General features: G+C 37.0%; 1 protein-coding gene across 1 annotated transcript in view; it reads left to right on the forward strand.

Moving 5' to 3' along the window:
- Gk1 (Glycerol kinase 1) overlaps nt 1-16,410 on the forward strand; it is a 125,156-nt gene that overhangs the window by 40,732 nt on the left and 68,014 nt on the right. Inside the window, exon 6 of the mRNA XM_067137454.2 lies at nt 10,220-10,476. Coding sequence (XP_066993555.2) covers nt 10,220-10,476 — 257 coding nt within the window. The remainder of the gene's footprint in view (nt 1-10,219; nt 10,477-16,410) is intronic.

Raw genomic sequence — 16,410 nt, forward strand, 5'->3', positions numbered from 1 at the left:
TCATTTACGTTTAATTCATGGCTGTGCGATTTTCTTTTAAAATCAGTGATGGCAAAACCATTGAGCATTTTCTTACAATCTGTAATCAGTAAAGATATTCATTTCTTATTGTAGGTAATGCAAAAGGTATAAGGAAACATAATTGACATGTATTTATTTTTGAAACTTAAATAAAGGGATGTTTGAGGTCATCCATTCTATGGTATCATTTTCGACCCCACAACGCCATTTACGTACCAAAGTCTTCACAACGCCAGTCGAGGGTTAAGTCAGTTAGATGAATGAAATTGAGTGAATCCCATTCCAATCCTCTTGACCACGATTAAAATTCTTGGATGATGTGAATAGAACTGTAGTTCTTCAGGTAAGAAGCAGAGATGCTACCTGTACACCATGAAGCTAGCCTGTGGTAACCTATCTTTTGCTCTCACAATTAGAAAGTAATCTGAAAATTAACAATGTAAGTATAATTTGGTCAGTGAACTCACTTTCTTCCTCTAAGATGTAGTTGAACTCAACTGTGGTAGTTTATCTGCACCTTGATTTGATTCTTCCCTCTATGTTGTTAACCTGGGAGAAAATTTAGTTCAAGTACCAATACTTGAAATATCCTCATGCATCAATCCATTTTTTAATTTTTTCTTAGTATTCAGTCTTCAGAGGTCTGTTTCTTTCTGACATCATTTTAATCTTGAAAATTATAATTTTCTGCATTTATATTCAAACATTTAAAAGTGAAATAATTGTGTTTATAAGAATAAAATGCTGGTACAAATCAAAATGAGGGTTATGAAAGAATAAAGATAATGAATAAGGTGCTCTGGGGTAACTGGGTCATGATTTTACAACATGACCTCCAGTTACCTTCATAAAACTGTAATTTAGGACAAGAAACAAGCTATTTTTGACTGCAAAATATAGCACAGTTATTTAGCAATAAACAGACCAACATATTATATACCATTTAAGGCAAGTCTTGCACATTATATATTTTTTATACATATTTTTAAATAATCCCTATTGGCCCAGTTGCCCCGTGAATGCAAGGTGACTGGACCACCCTAGGCTATAACATTCAATTGATTTAGAAAAAATATTGGTACGATCAATTGTTTGATTTAAGTATACATTCCGGCTGTTGTATGAGGACCCTAATAAGAGCATTTGAAAAAAGGACAAAGAAAAATGTCCAAATAATAAGAAAAAGTAATATATTTATAACTGTATTCAAAGAAACGTGTTTCTTACCAAGAAATTACAAAAATATTCAAAGAAATTACAATCGTTTCTTACCATAAAATTACAAAAAATTACAAGAAAAGGAAAAATAAAAAATTACAAATTAAGTAATAAGGCCTAATTAAAATAAATTTAAGTTTAAGCAATTACTATTTGAGTCCTCATACATTTGAGGAAAACTTAGTGGTGAGGTCTGCTGCAAAACCAATTATATTATTAAATTGAGCAGAACTACTTGTTATCGGTTGTGGAAGTTTCTGTACGATGTCATACTCTCTAATGTAAAATTCTTCATTGGTTTCTTTGAATTTCATTGACTGCAAATGTCTTTTATAAAAAAAAGAACCATGTAGCCTTCATTCTCTTTCTGTGAAACCTTTGCTTTGTAATGTAAAACTCACCAGGTTCAAGTGTAATTATATATTCATCCACATACTCTGAGAAGCTTTTGAGATAGTCTTCTTCACTTTCTTCCATAGCATAAACATTACAATGAACTTCTTGTGATTTTGATTTTCTTTTTCCTTTCTTTCCTTTTTTCTCAGAACTTTTCTCTTTTCTTGCTTATGTAATTGTAATTTTTTTTTATTAGACTTGATGAAATATCTTGTACGGAACAAGAAGTGTTGACAACATCATGACAGGACTTGATATAACAAGGTTTTACCAAAGCAAAAAAAAAAAAAAACCAACCACATTCGGCTACATGGTAGTTTATTTTACTTGTTATATATTATTGGGGTAATTGGGTCTGGGGGGACACAGTTATCCCAGTGGGATGGCCCAGTTACCCCTTTTTTTGAAAATTTTCCAGTTTCCAAAAACAAAAGAATATGTGTTTCTTTATTTTTAAAGAAGATTCTGAATACAAACTTTCATGTCTGTAACAATTTCAGTTTTTAAGATATAAATATCCTTATAAAAAGAGTTCAATTCAATTTTCAGCCCTTTTTACAACCCCCTTAAGTGAATTTTCCGAAAACAAAAATACTTATTTCATTATTTTTAAAGGAGATTCCAAATACCAATTTTTACATCTGCAATATCTTCAGTTTTGGAGAATCCAGTATCCTAATAAAAATAATCCAAGCCCTTTTTCAGTTATTTTAAACTCCTTTAAGTGTTTTTCTAAAAACAAAAGAATACATGTTTCTTTATTTTCAAAGGAGATTCCAAATACCAATTTTCACGTCCATAATATCTTCAGTTTTGGAGATACTAGCATCCTAATAAAAATAATTCTACCCTTTTTTTCAGTCATTTTACCCCCCTCCCCCCTTAAGTGTTTTTTTTTCGGAAACAAAAAAAAATGTGTTACTTTATTTTTAAAAGAGATTAAAAATACCAATTTTCACTTCTGTAATATGTTAAGTTTTTAAAATATACTACATATGTTAAGTTACAGATCCACCCCCCTTTAACACTTTGCCTTAAGTGGAGTTTCAGAAAACAAATTACGCATGTTCCTTTACTTTTACAGGAGATTTCAAATACCAATTTTCACATCTGTAACAAGTTACGTTTATGAGATACTAGCTGATGTACCCGTGCTTCACTACGGAATTCTAAATTTTATACAGAATTCTAGGTTAGGTAATGTAAATGTTGTGAGCAAGATTGTATTAAGTTGCATAGCTCTTAAAGTTGCCCTAGAAGCACGATGGGCAAGTCACCAACGTCTTTTCTCATATGAAGACTGGGTTAGGGAATTTTCATTGTAATGGTAGGCCAGCTTGCCTACCGTCATCACAATCAGGTTGGGGAGTTTTCATTAAAATGGCAGACACTCTCCGCCTGCCTGTATAGATTCTCAGAAAGACTCTCTTAGTGGTTTTCCCAAGTGAAATGAACATGGGTCATTACAATGGCACCAGAAGGAATGGCGCGATTAAAAGCAATGCCTTCATATGAAATACTCGATCAAATGAAAAACCACACATTTTCTCACTTTTAACGAACAGTACTATGCTGCTGAACTAACAGTCCAAAGCTACAGAGCTGGAATGACCATGACGCAGACATCCGTGATCAATCTTCGTCCATTTTTTCGGCAGGGGGGAGGGGGGTTTCAAATAGTGGATAGTCCCAGGACAATAACTATCCCTGTTTACTTATCTGTTTCCTGGGAGTACCCGATGAGTCGGAAAATCTCAATTCACTACACTGGCGGGGAAAAGAACTGTCTGACGTGGAGGCAATTTTTCCTCCAAGCCAGAGAAGAAACCACATTTTCGCTGCTAATTTGGAATAAATTTAATGCATATTTAATGAAAGTGAAGAGGAAGAAGCTTTTCCTAAGAAACGGCTCTTTTCAGGGTTAAATTTTGAGTTATTTGGTGAATTGTGGTACTATAATTTGGAATAGGGCTAAATTGTAATTCCAGACCAGTTCATACTACTACTCCTACCACTACTAACTGAGCCGCTAACTTAAGTGCGCACACTGCTCATTCAAAACAGCGCGTCAGAGTGGGTATCGAATAGCTGGCATACTATGATGAACCAGTGTGTTACGTACCAGCAGTATCAGAAAATGTATGAACCAGAGGATTGGCATGCTAAAGAAGAAAGTTATCTAACTCCTCAGCTATTTCACGTCAATATTCAGTTAGGCTGTTAAACTCGGTACGCAGCAGTAATCCCATGTATCGGAGTTGAGCGGCAGCATAAGAGACAAAGAACATTACAACAAACAACGGTCAGTGTAATGTTATTGTTGATCTATGTTACACGCTTTCGACATTGTAGGCCTTCACATTATTAATTGTCTTCCGGTTCTGAAATACCACTCTTATCATAGTCAGTACGGTAAAACTGAATAAAACATAAATGATCGGAAGTTATATTCTCTATAACTTTTGTTATGTAGTACTTTTCCATAGGACCAAGAAAATAGGTATTTAAAAATTAAATTTTAGGTGCCTTCCCCTAAACTACCATTTCACCTAGGGTGAATAACATTGCTTATAGCTTAAACTGTAGTTTCTTATTCCCTGACTCTATATACCGATTTTCATTAAATTCTGTTTATCCATTTTGTCGGGGCTCGGCGTTGCTATGGACTTAGCAACAAAAATCCAAATTCATGAATATCTGTGTTATCATAGTCGGTACAGTAAAAATGCATAAGACGTAAATGATCAGAAATTTAATTCTATATAACTTTAGTTATGTAGTATTTATCGATATGACCACTAAAAATATAAATATTTGAGAATTTAATTTTAGGTCTTCCCCTAAACTACCATTTCACTCAGTGTGAATAAAGTAATTTATAGCCTAGATTGTAGCGGTTCACCCCCCGACTCTACATACCGATTTTTATTAAATTCTCTTCAGCCGTTTTCTCGTGATGCGTGTACATGCAGGCAGGCAGGGAGGCAGGCAGGCAGGCAGGCAGACAGACAGACAGACAGACAGAAATTGCGGAAAAGTAAATACTGCATTTTCTTGTTACTGTGGACATGATCGATACAGAGATACCATTCTTTTCAAATTCTGAGCAATGTACAGACAAAACTCTTATTTTATATATATAGATTACATTTCAGGCCTTCCCCTAAACTACCATTTCACTCAGTGCGAATAACATTATTGATAGCCTAGATTATAGCGACCTATTCCCCGACTTTGCATACCAATTTTCGTGAAGATACGAACACTAATAAAATAAATATTTGACAATTAAATTTTAGGCCTTCCCCTAAATTACCATTTTTCTCAGCGTGTATAGCCTATATTGTAGCAAATTATTTCCCATCTTTGTCTAGTGATTTTCATTAAGACATGACCACTAATAACATAAATATTTGAGAATTAAATTTCAGGCCTTCCCCTAAACTACTATTTCACTCAGCGTGATTAAAATAATTTATAACCTAGATTGTAGCGGTTCATCACCCGACTTTACATTCCAATTTTCATTAAATTCTCTTCAGCCGTTTTCTCGTGATGTGTGTACATACATACAGATAGACAGACAGAAATTACGGAAAAGTAAAAAATGCATTTTCTTGTTACTGTGGACATGACCAATACAGAAATACCATTCTTTTCAAATTCTGAGCAATGTACAGACAAAACTCTTATTTTAGGCTATATATATAGATTACATTTCAGGCCTTCCCCTAAACTACCATTTCACTCAGTGCGAATAACATTATTGATAGCCTAGATTATAGCGACCTATTCTCCAACTTTGCATACCAATTTTTTTGAAGATACGAACACTAATAAAATAAATATTTGACAATTAAATTTTAGGCCTTCCCCTAAACTACCCTTTTTCTCAGCGTGTATAGCCTATATTGTAGCAAATTATTTCCCATCTTTGTCTAGTGATTTTCATTAAGACACAACCACTAATAACATAAATATTTGAGAATTAAATTTCAGGCCTTCCCCTAAACTACCATTTCACTCAACGTGATTAAAATAATTTATAGCCTAGATTGTAGCGGTTCATCACCCAACTTCACATTCCAATTTTCATTAAATTCTCTTCAGCCGTTTTCTCGTGATGCGTGTACATACATACAGACAGACAGATAGACAGACAGACAGACAGACAGACAGACAGACAGACAGAAATTACGGTAAAGTAAAAAATGCATTTTCTTGTTACTGTGGACATGACCGATACAGAAATACCATTCTTTTCAAATTCTGAGCAATGTACAGACAAAACTTTTATTTTATATATATAGATATCATAGATTTACTCATTTTAAATATTAAATTCACCCCATTTGTGACTCCTGTTTACCCCCTCTTAAGAAGATTTTCCAGAAACAAAAAATATATGTTTCTTTATTTTTAAAGAAGATTTCAAATACAAATTTTCAAGACTGTAACATCTTCAGTTTTTGAGATATAAGTATCCTCATAAAAGGTACTCAACCCTTTTTTCATCTTTTTTTACACCCCTTAAGAGGATTTTCCAAAAACAAAAATATGGTTTTCCTTATTTTTTAAAGAAGATTCCATATACCATTTTTCATGTCTTTAAACGTTAAGTTTTTGAGATATAGACACACTTGTTTTAAAAATTAATCCCCTTTTCACCCCCTTAGCGACTGAATATCCAAAAATCCTCCCATAGTGAGCATCTATATTGTAATATAAATGTATTCTCAAAATTTAATTTCTTTATGTTCAGTAGTTCTGGCTCGACGATGATGAGTCAGTCAGTCAGGCAGTCAGGACATGTTATTTTATATAGGCTAGAGATAAAACCATTCATTATGTTTATGCCTAACTGGTAATAAAGAAACAAGTATTTACCAAAAAATGGTGGAAGCCTGTAAAAATGTGACAAACACGACGTTGTTTCAGAAAAAATCTTATTAAAATTATTGAAACTCTTACAACTACAAAATGGCTCCAAATGAAGTACTGAATGTTGTTCTAGAGAAACAGAGAAGATGAAGGTGTGCCAACCAAATTATATTATAACCCCCACAAATATGGATATGAATAGCCCCTAGCCCAGTTAGCCCCTAGGCCCAGAAACCCCTTAGCACCTTATTACCAGTGTAACAGACTGTTACATAAAGATGTTAACAAACATCCTTATATTGGCAGAATTTGAAAATACTACACCAATTTTATTCTTAACTTTAATTCCAATGGTTTATAGTACTAACAGTAATACTATGTTTCCTTATACATTCTAGTATACTATTGGCTTAATGTTGCACTAACACATAGAAGGCTTTTGGTGACAAATGTATGAGAAAGCGCTAGGATTCAGAAAGTAGAGGCCGTGGCTTTAATTAAGTTTCAGCCCCAACATTTGCCTGGTGTGAAAATGGAAAACCACAGAAAACATCTTCAGGGCTGTTGATGGTGGGATTTGAACCCACTGTCTCCTAAGATCAATTTGGCTTCGGAAGAAATGTAGGAACAGGTGAAGCAATCTTGACTTTACATCTGATCTTACGGAATCGAATTAAGATAGACAAGTCTACGTACATGGCATTTGTAGATCTAGAAAAGACATTCGATAATATTGATTGGACCAAGCTATTTGAGATTCTGACGATCGGGATCAGATACTGAGAACAAAGAATTATCTACAATCAGTACAAAAATCAGTCTGCAATGATAAGAATCAAAGGCTTTGAAAAAGAAGCAGCAATCCAGAAAGGAGTGAGGCAAGACTGCTATATGTCCGCCACCCTTTTCAGTATTTATATAAAACAGGCAGTGAAGGAAATCAAAGAGGAATTTGGAAAGGGAATCACAATCTCCAAAGAGAGGAAATCAAAATTCTGAGATTTGCCGATGATATTGTTATTTTATATGAGACTGCAGAAGATCTGGAGAAATTGCTAAATGGTGTGGACAGTATTGGGGAAGGAGTACAAGATGAAAATAAATAAGCCCAAAACATCCTAATGGAATGCAGTCGAACAAAGTCAGGTGATGCAGGAAATGTTAGATTAGGAAATGAAGTCTTTGTGGAAGTAGATGAATATTGTTACTTGGGTAGTAAAATAACTAACAATGGCAGAAGTAAGGAGAACATAAAATACAGATTACCACAAGCAAAGAAGGCCTTTCTTAAGAAAAGAAATTTGCTCACTTCGAATATTGATATAGGAATTAGAAAGACATTTTTGAAGAGTTTTGTCTGGAGTGGGGCATTGTATGGAAGTGAAACACAGACAATAACTAGCTCAGAAAGAAAGCTTTTGAAATGCGGTGTTACAGAAGAATGCTTAAGTTGAGATGGATAGATTGAATTACGAATAAAGAAATAAAATTGGTGAGAGGAGATGGGTTTTTAAATTTATAAGCTATAAATTTCATTGTTGTTCCATATTGAAATGCAATTATAAGAATAAATTGGCAATGGGGTCCACCTTTTCAATACAATATATCAAGTAAATGATATTACATAAGTCTTGGGACCAGTTTCAGCCACTTAGTGGCCATCTTCAGCCAAATAAAAATTAAACAAATTATGTGGTACGGTAACTAAAACATATGTAGGCCTATACCAGACAAGAATTTTGTGTGCTGTTCCCTATCCACTCCTTTGTTTACCTGGCCTGCCTGCTTCCTCCTATAAGTCAGTGCTTGTTCTACATCAGACATTAGAGATTTACTTCTTTGCCTGAGCTCCTAAGTCAATCTAAAGACATCATACTGTGACAAGAAGATCATAACCTTAATTTTTGTTATTATATATATTTTAATCAATGTTATAGGTAATTATTCCTACAAATTGTCTTTGTCTGGTAAACATATATTTCAGTTATCACATAATTTGTTTCATTTTTATTTGGCTGAAGATGGCCACTAAGTGGCCGAAGACTTATGTAATATCATTTACTTGATCTTAACTAAATTTGACAAGGAGAGATAGAATGATAGGACACAGCTTTAGACACCGAGGACTTGTTCATTTGGTTTTTTAGGGATGTGTAGGCAGTAAGAATGTAGCAGTAGACAAAGGTATGAATCTGATGAAGAGATTAGAACATATGTAGGATGCTGTAGTTACATAGAAATGGAAAGGTAAGCACAGGATAGGGTGGATGAAGAGCTACATCAAACCAGACTGATGACTCAAACAAGATCGTATCTCCTGAATAATGCTCATAGCTAAGCGACCCAAACCACGCAACCAACTTGTTCGGTATACATATTGTAACATATAGTTACTTACTGTCATCCACAGAATTTTAGTGGAAAAGTGATTGACTTTTTCAGATACATGTCATTGCAGTCTGCTGTGTAGGTTTATCATTGCATGTGCTAATTTTTATTTTGCATATCTAGAAGGTTGTGAGTGCCAGTGAGGTAAGGGTGTCGGCTCTGTACACTACACTGCACTACACTACACTACACTACACTACACTACACTACACACACAAACACACATACATTCATTCTTGCAGGTTGGGTGTCAGTAGATTTACTGACATGTAAAAGAACTCCTGCTGGACACAATTTTGGCACCTCGGCATCTCCGAAAACCCTAAATATGTAGTTAGTGATACGTACAATATTATTACATATTGTGACAGAACTCTAACCCCTTTTTCTCTCATTTCACTCAACTTATTATTTTCAAATCACTGATTATAATTTAATATGACGCATTCAACGTGCTGTGAACACTTGCTGAGTGGATCCCACTAACTTGTTGAATAAAACTTGTTGAAGGAATAATTGAACAAATGTATATATTGTGTGTGTGGCTAATTTCTAGCCTGATGCAGCCCTTATTAGCCAGACCTGCCACAAATAAATGCACTTCTATCTATCTATCTATCTATCTATCTATCTATCTATCTATCTATCTATCTATCTATCTATCTATCTATCTATCTACTGTATCTAAATAAAGTGTAATCCTTTATGCTGAGCTATTGAAAACAGGCTAATAATTTGACATTTTACACTAATATACTACCATAGTTTTAATGACATGCATTACCGATATCTAGTATTCATCACATCATATTCTTAGTGAAGAGAACATCTCAATATGAACAGAACTCTATTCAGTTATGATTCTTAAATATTTACCCTCCATAGGTAGCACTTCAAGCTAACACCGACCATGTAAAAATTTTACCATTGTTACTTTGAGTCTCTATTTTAACATTGAATTAAATAGTAGTTAACTCACCGGGCAAGTTGGCCATGTGGTTAGGGCTGCGCAGCTGTGAGCTTGCATCCAGTAGATAGTGGGCTCGAACCCCACTGTCAGCAGTCCTGAAGATGGTTTCCCGTGATTTCCCATTTTCACACCAGGCAAATGCTGGGGGCTGTACCTTAATTAAGACCACAGCAGCTTCCTTCCCACTCCTAAGCCTTTCCTATCCCATCATCGCCATGAGACCTATCTGTGTCAGTATGACATAAAGCAAATTGTAAACAAAAAATTTTAAAAGATAGTTTACTCACTAAGATAGTGATTATTCCAGTGCTTTATTCTACTGAGTGACAATATTCTATTTTCAAGAAAGTGGAATCCACTCATGGGCTAGTTTCCACTGTGGCATACCAGATGGGCAAGAATGTGAAGGCCGTCTATGCGCTAGAAGGCTCAGTGGCTGTAGCAGGAGCTGCTTTTGGTTGGCTTAAGGACAACATCAACTTACTGAAGGAAATCTCTGATGCGGAGACTCTGGCAGACTCAGTTATGTGTACAGGAGATGTCTACTTTGTTCCTGCATTCTCAGGTCTATATGCTCCTTACTGGCAGAAGGATGCCCGAGGGTAAGACTACATTTATGCTATTTGCAAGTAAGATAACTAATTTGAATAGTAGAATATTAATAAATACCTGTATACCGTATTTGCTTGCATATAACTCTCATTTTTGACCCAAAATAACATTTTCAGTGTGTGATATATGCAGCAATTGATTACATGGAAAGACATAGGATTTGTAGGTATGCAGTACTGTTATAAAGCTGAGGATTATATTCAGTACTGAATAGATCCACAAATGTAGAAATTTCTAAAGCAAGTGAAATTCTAGGAGTAATAAAATTATGCTCCAATGAAATGTACTGAGTTCACTTTGTTCTACATTTATATTATCTAACAGTCTATATCTGATCTACAACTTCATTAAAGAACTGAATAAAACAAAGAAAGGTCTGACCTTGATCTTGGTTTGTATGGCCTAGGTTGTCTTCTTGGCAGAGATCTCCGACTGCTACTCCTGTTATTGAGGCTGAAATCGCTTGGCCTTCTCTGAGAGAGAGAGATGTTCGCCTTTGCAGACACAATCCCTTTCGTGCCATGAATCTACCCCAGCTCACTTTCAGATCCAAACAGCTGATTCCTCCTTTAATCGCTAGTCTGCGTGCTTTGAATTGTAGCATCTCACGAGAGATACTAAAGCCATCATGTTGCAACTCTGTAACATAATGAAGCAACTCACCTTCCAGCTCAGGAAACTTACCAGTTTTCAGGCCTCTGAATGCCTTACATGTTCAGTTGGTGGTTTCTAGCATCGTTTTCTGTTTATGCCAGTCGCGAACATTAAACTCAGTCACACTGAATTCATGACTGGCAGCTCTGTTACCATGATCTTCAACATATTTTATCACTTCGAGTTTAAACCCAGCCATATAACTCCCACGGTTTTCCATAACTTGAAGATAGACTAGCCTTGGGTAGTTACGATTTGCAGTATATTGGAATCAGCTTGGACCTGTGGAGGCCAGTGCATCATATTGAAATCCCAGATTTACTTAACTGCGTTAGGAGCGTGGATCTCCCAGCTGTTACTTTGCCGTAAAATTGTCCGGTGAGGGATATATTTGTCTACCAAGGAGGGTGTTTATTTTGTTTGTTTAAGCGGCCTGAGGCATATTTCAACCATGTTCATAGAAGTTGTTAGACATGTAGGGAAAGTGTGCGGAGGAAAGGGAACCAGGGTAGAATGTTATCCGGGAATTCGGTTAAGGCAGATATTGAGGAAAGTAGAAGAGAAGGAGGAGGGAAAGGAGAAGGTGATAGTTTTTCAACGTAAGGGAAGCATATATACAATAAGTACCAATATAGTTGGGGATGTGTGGGATCTGGTAAATCCAGCACAGGTGAAGTTTAAGGAAGCAGAGATTGTTATCAGTGGGATACGGTACAGGAGGGATACTGACTGGAAGGTGATTGCGGATTTAAATGAGACTATGGAGCAGGTACTGGGAAACTGGGAGTGAGATTTCTAGATCCTAATGGGTGAGCAAGAGGTAGGAATCAGCCCTCTGATGGCCTTCACTTGAACCTCAGAGGTATGTATTTGTTTAGAAGGGTTGTAGGGAGGTATATTCAGGGAAACAGGGTGGTCTAGAGAGTGGTGATAAGGGTATAGGAATCTGGAAGTCAAATAGGGATAACATAAAAATGTTATTATTGAACTGTAGAAGTATTTCAAAGAAAGGAATGGCATTAAATAATTTAACAGATATTGTAATAGGAGTTGAATCATCACTGAGAAAAGATATAAGGTGTGCAGAAATTTTCTCATAGAACTGGAATTTTTATCATACAGACAGGATAAGAATGGTAGGAGGGGTGGTATTCATTCTGGAGAAAGAAGAATTTGTAAGCTACGAAAAAGATGACAAACATGAAATTCTAGGTGTAAGGCTAATCTCTAAAAATAATAGGCAACTTGATGTTTTTAGAGTGTACAGATCTCGAAAGGGTGGCACAGATGCTAATTTGGTATTATTTGATAAGATAATCAGGTATGTGGGAAACAATATGAAAAGAAATGCGATTGTAGCAGGTGATCTCAATTTACCAAATGTCAATTGGGAAGGTAATGAGAATGATGGGAAGCATGACCAACAAATGGCAAATAAGTTAATCTGGGAAGGAAAGCTGAACCAACTAGAGAGAAGATTCTGGGCATAGTGCTGATAAAACTAGATGAGATATATAGAGAAACTGAAATAATGTATATTATTAGTGATTACGAGTCTGTTTTTATCTTACCATGTATGTATGTATGTTGGGTATTCAGCCTGAAGGCTGGTTTGATCCTCCATAGCTCCACCATCATCATCAACCAGGCATCATTGAAGAGGCATACTAGGGAAATGAGGAGTGGGGTAGTTTTTCATTGCCTTCCTCACTGAGCCAGAAGTTCCTATTGCACATCAGTCTGCCAAGCCCACTGAAATGCATGCACCAACCGACCCTGTGAGCAATATTTTCACACCATTCATAACAGGGACTGGCTGTATAAGGAATGTTATTACTAGCATCGCTCATACCTCGATCACTTTCATGTTGTCAAAGCCAAGGATGAGACTGAGACAGATCAATGAAAGTAACAAATTGCTGTAGTCCATACCAGAAGACATAGTGCACTGTAAACACTACACAGAAAGGAAGGTCATGAAAGTAGGACTATTAGGCAGTACCATATGGCTGATAAGACAGGCATGAGGGAGTTTATGAAAAATAATTATAACTGGTGGAAAATGGTAATTAGAAATGTAAACAAATTGTGGGATGGATTTAAAGCAATTGTTGAGGAATGTGGAAACAGGTATAAAGGTGATGACTTACTTGACTTAATTCATATTACTCCTGGGTGGAGCATAGGGCACATACAAGAGCTCTCCATCTGACTCAATTTGCTGCCACAGTTTTGATGTTCTTCCAGGACTTCCCAACTGACGCCGCCTCCGCTTCCATTGTTCAACGCCATGTTATCCTTGGCCTCCCTCTTCTTCTAGCCCCTTGTGGGTTCCATTTAAGAGCCTGTTTTGGAATGCTGTCAGGACCTTTACGCAGTGTGTGACCTATCCATTTCTATATATATATATATATATATATATTTATCGATACGGCCACCTGTTCCGAGGTTCGTTTTGTAGTTGAAAGCAATCGATATAACCCTTCAGTTGACTTGCTAAGCCTAACACTGCTGGGGATTTTCTGTCAGGGGTATTCTCCCTTAGCCTTTGGCAGTCCCCTACCTCACTGCAAGGCAGCAGCTGATGAATTTATGTGTCATTTCCTACACAAGGGTCTCATCAAACCTTCTAGGGGAAAACTCCTCCACCTGTAGCTGTTGATCTTCCCCTAGTTTGTCGGGTTTGGTGTCGGCCACCCAACCCTCGGCCAGACAGTCGCAGGTAGTACCATCTACTCTCGCATACGGTAGCAGGATCAAGTGAAAGAGGACATAGGAGGATGTCGTCTTGAGAGAAGAGTGGTACATGGACAGACAGAAGTGGAGAGTGCTCGTAAACCACACCCGGGCAACTGGAGTGGAAAACTGATAATGATGATGACGGCCACCTGTGGGCCACGTTTACACAATCTTCCTTCTATCACGCAGACCGATACCCTTCTCTTTATACTCTCACCAAAGATTCTTGAGTCTTTGACTTCTTCTTGCTCGTTCTTCCACCGAGATGTTCCGTGGCTTCGCATGTTGCTCTTCAGACGCATCCCTCATTCCCGCAACCTTCTTCCTAAATGATGTTCTTTCTTTTATATCCTCCTCCTTGATACCTATTTCTGCCAAGTCATTGTGCACCTTTGTAAGCCCATCCGGTTGTTTTTTCCATTTTTCCTACAGAAGAAGTATCCTGTTGGCCAATCTCTCAGAGTTCATTCTTTTGATATGCCCATGAAATGTCAGTCTCCTTTTCCTCATCACAGTTGTGATTCTTTCTACTGTCTTGTAGAGCTCCAAATTCGATCTTAACCGAAATGTGTTTGGGTCACTCGTCGACTTTCTTGGGCCTAAGATTTTTCGTAAGAATCTTCTTTCTCTTTTTACAAGGACTGGGTCTGCCATCCTCGTCAAGGTTTCTGCTCCATAAAGGCACTCTGTTCTAACCACTGTGCAGTAATGTTTTAACTTGGCCTGAATTGAGAGGGACTTGGACTTACAGGTGTCATGACATACCGGTAGTCTGAATGTCAACTCCATCCTTCTCACCCTCTCCTTTAATCCCTCCTTTTCATCTCCATGGGGGTGAGTATTTCTCACAGGTATTTAAATTTTTGCACACGCTGGATACCCCCATACAGTGTAACAAGTCTGTCCGTGTTGTAACGATCTTTGTACTTGATAGCGTCTTTGCTTACTATCAACTTGCTAGAAATAGCGTTGTAATTGAGACTTGCTTTCAAAAGGGTGCCCTTGATCGGGACACTAGATAACAAAATATCAAAGTACTCAGAAACGGCAGTACACAACCGCGCAGAGTGCCGAGAAGCGTGCAACATGAGAATATAACAGTTCAATACATTGTGTCAACATTACCGTAAACAGTGCAGCTTAGACCTCCATACATGTGCATAAATAAGTCAAAGGGCCGCTACCCAAGAGAATTGCCGTGGTAGGTACCAGTGAAAACAAAAGCATTAAGGGAAAGGAACTCGAGGAAGAGAATTTTGGAAAACAAGTTTGAAAATAACAATATATATTATACCAATCTCCAAAGGGGTAACAAATTATATTTTACATCAGAACAAATAGAATGAACCAGCATATGTCATAATAAAAGCGTTAAGTTAGATTTTAAGATACGTAGGTGATACAAATTTTAATTACATCGTCATAATCGAATCCCTAAGCACCAATCACTGCAATCTTTGGACATATGTTCCGACACTTCAATTAGGGGAAAAAGAAAGGGAATGGGGGGGGGGAGACCCATAAATTCAGAAATCAGTTTCTTTGCATTATATTACACAATATGCTAGAAGGGAGGTACATCAATAAAGTTTCAGGCTCGTGCCAGTAGAATAGAAAGTTGGTAGTGTGATACACCTGCAAGATGAGCTCACAAATTGATACAGTGTTTACAATAAGACATTGTAATGCAACCTCATGGCAAACAATTCAAGAGATTCAGAATTGAAATAAACCAATCTCGAATTTCAGGGAGTGATCCTATTGGTAGATTAAAAGTAAAAATAAATAGGAATTCTAACAAGTGATCCCAGCAGGGATTAAAACACACACGCATGCGCAGAAGTGATAATAAAATAGAAGCTAACCAATGAACATACAAATTAAATTAGCAGACCACATCTTTTGAGCAAGCACCATTTTTACGCAAATTAAGCAGATAGATGGGGTAAGAAAAGAAATAAAGATAGGTACAAGATAAAGGATAGAATAAGGAAATAAGAAACGGAGGAATGGGATAGGATAAGGATCAAGCCGCCAAGTCCCCAGCGCTAACAGACGCGATGCAAGAGTTCATCTCAGAAAGCAGGGATGTTTATGGACTAGAATAGTAGATCAGCTGTCCAGTACACCATTTTTGCACCACATTTTAGGAACATAAATGTCCAAAAGACAGAACATTTGCGCTGCTAGAATACTCAGATGTGTCCTGAAGGGACCAAAGTTCAATTTTCGTTACTACGGCGAAGCCCAAGTATAGCAAGGTAGGGCACGTTAAATGATAGAAAGAAACTGTGTCTGCTCACCCTTGACAGAAGTCCAGCACGAAGTTTACAAGTAAAATGGACACGGACCAGCCGTGTGGAGAGTTCCAGCTCCCACTGTCTTCAACAAGGTTATACCACAACTGACCTGCCAAATAAACGACACAAGGCCATATATATATGCCAGCGGGGTATATCGAGAACATACTATAGGTGTGACGTCAGAGTGGATGCGCCATAGAGGCGAGCAGTGACAGCAGTAGTACAAGC

This window comes from Anabrus simplex, chromosome 1 (genome assembly GCF_040414725.1).
Source record: "Anabrus simplex isolate iqAnaSimp1 chromosome 1, ASM4041472v1, whole genome shotgun sequence".
Lineage (NCBI taxonomy): Eukaryota > Metazoa > Arthropoda > Insecta > Orthoptera > Tettigoniidae > Anabrus > Anabrus simplex.